General features: G+C 42.5%; 1 protein-coding gene across 1 annotated transcript in view; it reads right to left on the bottom strand.

The window, feature by feature from the left end:
- Window positions 1–5159: 5159 nt before the first annotated feature.
- Window positions 5160–9915, bottom strand: part of tm4sf5 (transmembrane 4 L six family member 5) — an 8634-nt gene continuing 3878 nt past the window's right edge. Inside the window, exons 3-5 of the mRNA XM_017436143.3 lie at window positions 9556–9695; window positions 7502–7694; window positions 5160–5414 (exon numbers count right to left, since the gene is read on the bottom strand). Coding sequence (XP_017291632.1) covers window positions 5397–5414; window positions 7502–7694; window positions 9556–9695 — 351 coding nt within the window. The 3' untranslated portion in view covers window positions 5160–5396. The remainder of the gene's footprint in view (window positions 5415–7501; window positions 7695–9555; window positions 9696–9915) is intronic.

Raw genomic sequence — 9915 nt, 5'->3', positions numbered from 1 at the left:
CTTTAATGGATAAATTAACTTATATTGAAGGTTAAGCGTTGGCAGAAAACTCTTGACTGACAAGGAGCAGATTTATGAATCGTGGCCGTATTTTACTGTCGCAGAAAGAGGAAGAAAGTGAGGCGCTGCGGTTGTAGCTGCTCCGGTAGCAACATTTATTCGTAGACGTAAATTGAACTTAAATTAACTTTAAAAAAAGGTAAATTAATGAAACTAATGGGGCACACTTGATTTTAGGAAAGAAAACAGACACTCATAGAAATTTGCTAAGCTAACAGCCTTAATGCTTAGCTAAGCTAACGGCGGCAGAATAACCAGATATTAGGTTTAGTGATTTAGTTTATCCTTTTGATTTTGATAGTTTTGCTCTTGTCTGTGTTTTTGCACGTTAACTGCTTGTTGTGCGCTCACCGTTCTGCAGCTGACGTACCTACACTCTAATACATCCTCAATGTGTTTCTGTGCGTTAAAGCTGACAAACGCAAATCAGATTCATATTATTTCTGTGCCTGCTACACTCAGCTTTCCGCTCAGGGGTTTACAGTTCTCCCTACGGCTCGTGGGCGGCCGTAACGTGCTGCTTGTCGACTGTCAACAATAAGTCGAGTGATTTCTCCTGAGGTAATAGACGCAGTTCTTGTACGTTTGCGGTCCCTGAGTGACAAATGATGAAAATGATAGATAACAAGCGAGTCTCCTCAGACAGTGTTTCCACAAACGGATTATTTCTTGCCGGTTTTTTTCCCTCCTCAACTTGTGGGTTTGATTTGCAGTGTTTTTGGTTTGTTGTGTGTTTTCTCGCCACCAAATGGGAGTTTGATCACACAAGTCCACTCAGACCCAAAATCTGGACTCTATGTCACACAAACCAAACGGACCCGTTGGACATTCAAGCGTTAATTTAGCCTTACCTTCCGATTTTCCCAACTTGTTAATATTCAGACATGGCCAGTCGCAAAATGTCACCATATAACCTCTGGATTGATTGGTTTTTTTTCTACAAAGAGCTCGATCAGTCAGACTCTTCGCCTTTGTTCTGACGCAAGCTGAGAGTTTTGGGACGTTTTCTCGACGGTTGCGACCGTGCGCGTCCAGATGAAACGTTCCCGTGAAGCACACGGACATGACGCCCTGACAGCTCGTACTGAAAACAGTCTCTCCGGGAGCACATTAGCAAAGCCGTGATTACACACAAAACACACACTCTCACCGGGTGAAAATAACCACACGGTCACGACCGGCGGCCATGTCAGTTTGCACGCCGGTTCCCCTCTGCACAAATTGTCTTTATATCTCTGCAGTCAACTCCTATGTATCTTTAAACCAATTGTGCCTCTAAGTAAAAAAAAAAAAGAAAAGCTGATGCTGTGCTGTGTAAAAAAATGGTCTGAAATGATCCACTTTTGAACGCCATCACCATGTTGATAACAGCAAGCAATAAAGCTTCTCTGGGGCATGTTTGTGAACGCACATCGCTGCCTAAGGCGCAGGTAATCCGACAGCGAAGTCAGTGGATTTGGTTGGCGCTGACGGCGGCTGGCTGCTCCTCCCGATGGCCGACTCTGTGGCTCCGTCTGGTCACTCACGACGCGGCTGAGGGAACAAATTACAGGGTGGCGGACGCCGCTGAGCTCTCGGGCCTGAGCGTCTGGGTTTGCTGTTTTCGCAGAACGGGGAGGAGGAGGAGGACGACGACGCGCAGCTGTGCGGGCAGCAAGTTAATGACAGGTTTACGGTGTTTTCAGGTGGTTTGTGCTCAACTGTTTCCCTTCTGGCTCCTTTTTTTTGTTGTTGTTGTTCTTGTTGTGTAATCAGCCGAGGGCCCCGAAAGAAGCTCCGGGGACTTCAGCTCCGAAGTTTTTCAGGCTCTGAATGAAAAGCGACAGAAAAAGGCCCCCTCCACACACACACACACACACTTTTCCCCTCCTTTTGTCCCCGTCGCTCTTTTATTCTGCATTCTTCACACTCCGTGCCACACATTACATAAGTCGGCAGCACAACACTGAGCAGCCGCTTTGCAAAACTGCTGTTTGGGCCGACCGACGGATTTATGTGGGGTCACACGCTCCAAAAAAATAAATAAATACATAAATTGACTAAAGAACACACAAAGTTTAGGTTTGTTAAACTCAATACAAACCATTTTAAACTTGATACCTTCATGCTGAGAAAACATGTCTTTCCAATTAAACAAGAAGCCAGTTTTCATTTTTAGCTTTTCTGTCGACACTAAAAAAAATAATAACTTAAGGCTGATAGTCTGGTAGACTCAGGTCGATTGGGGACCAAAATGTCAGCATTTGTTCCATTTTCAGCTGGTGCGGTTCTCATTCACACTGAACTGAGTCAATCGAGTCAGCTGATTAAACAGGGCAAAATGTCGATTTAACCAACCCTGGTAAGTTTGTTACAAACAAAACTACAGAAGAAATGAAATGAATGAAAATCTGCTGACACAACCCATATATGTTGTTTGGAAACAACAGAATTATGTGTTAAATAAATATAAATAAATATACTGATTTATAGCTATTGTTCATCTTGTGACAAACAGAAACCTCATTTTGGTTGAACTGTTTCAAAAAGAGGATCAAACCTCCTTTGAAAACCCTTTTAATGAAACAATGAGGTCAGTGAGGCTACGTCTACATTTACCTGCAGCTCCACAACGGGCTTTTAACTCGAAAGTTAGGTAACAATTACCAAGCTGGGAGTCTAACGCTGTGAGGGCGGTGGGGGTGGGTGGATGAGGGTTTGAGAGAGACTTCTCAGAGCGAGGGAACAGGACGTCCAGCGAACATCTGCGTCTGTGGCTGTGCTTACTGTTTGTGCTTCCTGTTTGTGTTTACGCGTCAGGATCGAACTAGACCAGGGGTGGGCAACGCTGATCCTCCAGTGCCACCATCCTGCATGTTTTCCTTGTTTCCCTGCTCCAACAAACCTGATTCAGTGGTTAAATCACCTCTTCATGTCTGTGCAGAAGCCTGTTAATCACCCATTGATTCAGATCAGGTGTGTGTGTTTTGGAGTGTTCATCATTCACGTGTCTGTTGCGTGTCTAGCCGTTTGTGCCTGTCGGCCACCATAGATTTGAGCCACTTTTGGCTGCAGTGTGAACGCAGCCTAATATAGTTCACTTCCTTCAACATATACAGTATCCCTGAGTCTTCAGCAGCACGCGGACCATCTGTTTCATTTTCTTTGGCTACGTCTTCTTTCCGGGTCTAGGGGAGTTGGTCCAGGGACACCCTGGACAGGTCTCTAGTCCATCACAGGGACACATAGAGACAAACAACCATTCACGGTCTCACCCACACCTAGGGGACATTTTTAGAGTTACCAATGAAGCTAACATGGATGTTTCTGGCCTGTGGGAGGAAACCGGAGTACCTGGAGGAAACCCACGTGAGCGCAGGGAGAACATGTAAACTCCACCCAGAGTCGATCCTGCAACCCTTCCTGCTGGGAGACAACAGCTCGAACCACAGCGCCACAGATCAAAACAGACAAATTCAGAACTGAGCGTGGAAACATCCCGACTGTCCTCCATGCAAGCTACAGCCAGATTTAGGCATCACAGTTCAGCCGCCGCTACATTTCGGTTCAGATCCGAATGATGGTTTTGGTTTCAAAACATTCACTGGCCTTTATTTCATAAATGTGGTTCCTGTCAAATCATAACTAATGTTGCTTCAGAGGGAAAATGTCATCATGTCAGGGAAACTCATCTTTAATACAGACGTGTAGCTACTGAACTAAAACTAAAAGAAAACAACCAAAATGAAAATATTAAGTTGTATGTTTTTTTTTAGCATTTATAACTATTTTCACTGAAAACACAAGCCCACCTCCGTCTGTATTTGACCCATTCTCTTTAACCTCATGCTAACTCCGTCTTCACACTCCTTCGGCGTGAAAGCAGCCATGATGCTGCTACTCTTCGTATTCACCAGATAGGTTTTTTTCCTTGCTGCTGTCCACGTCCCTTAAAAGGCTCTCCTGCCCACCCTGGCACCACGTTCACAGACTGCAGCTCAGATCAGGTCCACGGGCATTAACATCTGCACCTGGTCGTTTCCATGATCGCGGCTGTAGCCTCGGCATGAAGCCGGCGTTGCTTTAAATTACCAACAACCGAGACACGGTACGATCCACTCAGGACCCGATCCGCTGCCCCCGCAGTTACCCACCAATATGACACTTGTATGGAAGTTCAAACCACCGTGGACCAATGAGCACTGGCCATCTACTTCACTTCCTGGCTGATGTTTCATGTTGTGTCATCCAGTGTGAAGGGGTTCTACTAAACAAGATATATTATAGTATTTTTCAGGTTTTTGTTTTTTTTTTGCTTCACAAATAATTTCATTTGTCTGTTCCAGGAATTGTACAGAGGTAATATCAGATGACTCATTTCGTGATAACCTGTTTGATCCTGCCTTCCTGCCCGCAGGCGTCTGTTCTGCATTCACTAATGAGCCAACAACCGCCTGTTTTACGCCTCTGGAGTTTCTGGTTCCAGTGAAAGGAACTCTCAATGCTTCAGCGTACCAAGACATTTTGGACAATCTCATGCTCCAAACTCTGGGGGACCAGTTTTGGGGATGGCCCCTTCCTGTTCCGACATGACTGAGCACCACGGCACAAAGCAAGGTCCATAAAGACATGGATGATGGAGTTTGTTGTGACTGACCTGCACAGAGTCCTGACCTCAATCTGACAGAACAGCTTTGGGATAAATTAGAGCAGAGACTGAGAGCCATGCCTTCTGTCCAACATCAGTGTCTGAAGAATGGTCAAAAACTCCGCTAAAAGCTCTTAAACCTGTGGAAAACCTTCCCAGAAGAGCTGAAGCTGTTGTAGCTGCAAAGAGTGGGCCAGCATCAGATTAAACCCTGTAAATTAAGAATGGGACGTCATTCAAATGGGTGTGAAGGGAGACGAGTGAATACTTTTGTCTATATGGTGTATATATGTTGTCTTGATCTGTGTGCAGATTAAAGTCCTTCAGGCTGAAATACATTTTTGCTGCTGTGATATTTCTTGTTGGTGTTTTTCAAACTCAGTTTAGTTAAATGAGTCTCGTTTGGTGAGCAGCTGAGCTAAACTCCCCTCAGAAATGCCGAAGATGAAACACACGGAACAACACGTTTTAATTCAATTCAGACACAGTTTTAGTTAAACTGTCAAACAGATCTTCCTTACATACAAAGTCCTAATTAGAAAACTATTTATTATTCCTTCTCATATTTGAATAAAATGGTGAGGGGGGGACAACAAAAAATCAAAGATTAATAAAAAATAAATCTCAACAAGCTATTTTGTATAGATTTTATACATCCCCAAAGTTGGCGTTTTGGTAAAATTTGGTCCCAACAGGAAACTCTTCTCCGTTACAGTCCTCCTTCATCCTGCAAGAGAACAAAAAACAAATTAAAAAATCAGACGTTCACCTGTGCCAGGGACAGGAAGCAAGAGGCCAAACGAGTGACAGAGCTGTTAATAACTGCGAGTTGTGTTAATATGTTGTGATGTGTCTGCAGTTCACAGACATGTTACTATTTCAGCTCATCCCCTTTCGGGCACCGACTGTACGCTCAACCATGTGCTTAATCGAGTTTAATCTTCAAGCTGCGCAGACGTGTTCCTGTTCAAAGGGACACGTGGACGTTGTCAAATTGTAACTTTTTCTGTGTTTTGTCGAGTCCCAAGTGCAAATGATTCGATTGTCATGGAAAAAAAAATCACTTGTTTGTTTGTCTTTTAAAAGTTTTTTTTTTAAGCTGTTGAAGTTGGTGCTCGGCTTCATCTTTGTGTCTAATGTTGTCCAATATGTCAATATGTATGTGTTTAAAGTCACTGACTGTATTTAAAAATGTACATTTTTTTGCGATTCTAAGACAGACGCTTGTGTTTTGGTCAGTGTTCAGTGACCCATGGAGTAGCAAGACATTTAAAAACCAATTATAAAATTATAATTTGTACCCTACTTGTTACAAAAAATCAGTGCAAACTTTATTATGAAATGTTAACCTCTGAAAGGTATAAACCTTATTATGGGACGTGACCGAATGGTGTCAGTTCTCGATGCTTTATCCTGTCTGTTCAGGAATTTAACTTCCTTGTTTTCATTCATTCTTTCATTTTTGGCTTTTCACTGTTGCCTAACCTTGTTTAAGGTTAGGCAACGCAATACCATGTTAGTTTTGGGAACTAAAACCGCTTCAGTTTGGGCAGGAAGTCAACGTTACTTGGTTAGGGTTCAGATGATATAATGATCTCTAAAATAGGCTACATTCCTTTAAAATGCTAACCTGGTGTTCCATGATGCCAACTCATTGTCATTCTAGTTAGTCTACATTTAAATAGCTCTCATTGCACCTCTTTTAAAACAGAATTATTGGCTATAATTTCTGCTTAAAGAAAATTACCCATAAAATGCTTTTTGTTGGAGGACAGTAGGCCTGTTAGCAGCTAGCTAACTGCTAAGCTAACCAGGTTTGATTGAATCAAAAATCAGGCTGTTAAACACTTTTAAAAACAAAATAATTAAATAAAATACTTTTTTTTGGACTCACTTTTTTCTTAACTACAAGTGGCTTGAAAATAAATCATTATTTTTTTCATTTAAAGCTCATATAACTACAGTATTTTGTACTTGTGGTGGCTAGGTTTCTTTTCAGCTAAGCTAATGCTGAATGACTTTAATAATTAGTGTACATGTTGTGCTTTTCCAAGTTATATTAAGATAAAATGTTTGACTGCAAGGTTAAATAAAACAGTATTAAGCCCATTTTAAAAGCCATCTTGGTGCTTTTAAAGCACTTTGAATCGCCTTGTTGCTGAAAAGTGCTATAAAATTTCACTTCACTTCACTTTTCTTACATGCTATCGGTCTACGAACTAAAGAAGTTAAACATTAAACAAAGAAGTAAATTCAGTTATTTCCCTTTTCTGCTTTAATACAGAGGAAGTATGTTTGCTACTCACATACATCTAACCTTAATAGCTAATAAATACTGCTTTTTCTTTACTAGTATAGGCCTGTATGTGTCATAGTTCATCAAACTAATCTGACCAGATGAGAGATGTTGCCAAAACTTTAGTTTAGGGCATGTTAGAATAATTCAGGACGTACAGATGTGTAATTAAGAATAAAGAAAAGAAGAGGGAAGGTTTCAAGCCTGTGTCCCTAAACGTCTGACTGTAAAAATCTAATTCAAGAGCTTGTTTTCAGTCATTTTACTGACTTTCCTTGCACACAAACATAATCAGCGCGGGATAAAAACAATCTGAACACTTTCTATCCCTTTTTCCTGGTCCCCAAGAGTGTCAGATTTGATAAGAATTTACCATTTCTGTATATAAATTACTAAAATAAATGTAAAAGTCTGTAAAAAATACAGCACGTTGATGCGCCTCTCCGTTTTTCACAACTTCCGCCCCTCAGAAATACGATTTTGCACTCATTCAGTGTTCGTAAGACCTGTTCACCTACATCGTTGCTCTTCCGGCAGTCTCCACAGATGCATCCTATGCAGCCGTTGACCACCTGGATGCCGCAGAGCACCAGCTGCAGGACGCTCATGCTCAGCAGGATGGAGAACAGCACCACGTGCCACATCACGGCGTTGTTGGGGTATTCGCAGGTTGACCATATCTCCTGGTTCACAAGGTAGCTGTCATTCCCGCTGTGAAGGAGAAGAGCAGAGTTCACCGTGGGAGCACTGACCGGGGGTGCAGTTAGAGGGAAATCAATTTGAAACAAAAAAAAGCACGAACTTGAACCAAAAGGAGGCTCAAACGATGAGAAAGGGACTGGGACCATTCATGCTTCTACCAGAGAAGAATGAGACGTTTGCTTTCATTAACGTGGCTCCGAATCCTCTCCCTCAGTGACACATTATTATAGACGGTGCACATCAGAGCCTGTGTTTGGTTATGGGTTAATTTGGCCAAATTGTCGTAAGTCACGGGATCTTTGGAAACATTAATTGTACTGAGGGCAAAGTTAGCATACAAATACAATAATTATCGACGCTGACCAGCGCACTTTATAACGAGTAGGAAAGACTTTTAAGATCCAGACCAAAGTCCAGTGTTTTGGAAACCGATAACGCTGACACTTTTTATTATTATTATTATTATTATTATTTCTGTATGCGATACTAACGTGCCAATTCCATTAATGAGTCATTTTTATAGGCGCACCGCTGGTCGTGAAATGTCAGATCACGCTTTCCTCAGCTGGCGTCCAAGATAATGACGGAGAAATGAAAACAGAGGAGAGGCCAGACCAAAAAAAAGAAAAGTACACAAATCAATATATATATATAAAAAAAGGTTCTTCGGTGTAATTTCCTTGTCAGTTTCAAGTGTCCAAAGCTGAAAACACCAGGAAATTTTTCCATTTTTCCAGTCAAACGTACAGTTTGTCTTGTGATCTGTTAGAATCACTTCCTGTTTTGCCAGTTTGACCTTTAAAGGTCGTGAGAAATAAAATAAAATTTAAAAAAAGGAGCCAGTGAAGACAAACAGGAAACCCCCCCCCCCAAAATACAGGAACCTGAGGTCTGCACGGAGGAAGCACAAGATGAGGTCAAATTAAACTAAGCGCTGGAATTTAACCGGGTTTCCAAGTCCTGGTCTGCCAGTCGGACGAGGCTAATAAGACACTCCATCTTTACCGATAGGGTTATTACTCTGGATGTGTCGACCTTCGAGAGCCTTTAAGGGCCCCCAGCGCGGATAAATATACATTCAGTGTGAACTTTTATGTTTTATAGAGGAGTCAAAGAAGCAAAAAGACACAAAGATGACTGAAAAGTGCTCGTTTTGTCTTCAGCTTTCAGCAAAACCCAGGAAGGAAAGCGACGTCCAGCTGAAAAGAAAGCCCTGGTTCAGTGCGCCTCCTGGTGGACAATCATGATGCTGCGATCAAGTCTTCGTTTCCAGAAACGATCGCCGTTAAACCGCATGTGTCAAAAGTCGAGGCCCGAGGGCCAGGCAGAGGCCTTGTTACGTCTTTATTCGAGCCGCCAGCATTAGAGCTGTGTTCTGTATTCTCCTAAAATGAATGTCAGTCGCTGCAGTTCTCTTCTGATTTAATAGACTCTAAAAAATAAGTAAAAATGAAGAGACCGCTGCTAGAGAGCAGAGCAGAAGAAACGAATTATGTGTCTGTTTAAACATGACTTTTTTGTTTTCCTTAATTCACTAAAATATGTTTGTTGATATGTTTTGGAAAAATATATTGAATAATTCGACATATTAAGCCTTAAAACCAAGGTCAATTTATAGATTTCTTTTGAATTAATGTCAGCCTCTGATTGGCCCTCACCAGGAACACGTTTTTGTTTTTAATTGAATTTAATTTGTAACTGCAGCCAACTCTAATGCTGTAAACAGTTCAAGAAGAAGAAGAAGAAAAGAGGAGGAAGTGAAGATTATTTGTTTTCCCTCACGGCTCCAGAGTCGGTCGTGTTGCTTTGACCTGCTGCCGTCTTATCGTTAGAGACAAGTTAAAGACGTGTGGACGGGAGGAGGACTCACGTGCCCATGTCCTTGAACGGGCATTTCCACTCTCCAAGCACACGGCACTTTGGGCCGATGGCCAGACCAGCTGAGGCCACGCTGCTGCAGTAGATCGCTCCAATGACGCCGAAGGCAGAGGAGAAGACGGAGTTCAGCATCTGGAGACGAAATCACAGCAGCTCGAGTGAACGGAGTCTTGAGAGACAAGAGCCAGCAGCTGCTGGCCTCCGGTCCACAGAGACAGAGACAGAGGGACAGAGTCCCACTCAGCTTTGATTTATACTGAGAACACCATCCATCATCCATCCAACCACCATCCATCCATCATCCATCCATCATCCATCCATCCATCCAACCACCATCCATCCATCATCCATC

The sequence above is a fragment of the Kryptolebias marmoratus genome, linkage group LG7 (genome assembly GCF_001649575.2).
Source record: "Kryptolebias marmoratus isolate JLee-2015 linkage group LG7, ASM164957v2, whole genome shotgun sequence".
In the NCBI taxonomy this organism is placed as follows: Eukaryota; Metazoa; Chordata; class Actinopteri; order Cyprinodontiformes; family Rivulidae; genus Kryptolebias; species Kryptolebias marmoratus.
The sequence above is the reverse complement of the archived record's forward strand: the minus strand, read 5'-3'. Positions and strand labels throughout refer to the sequence as shown.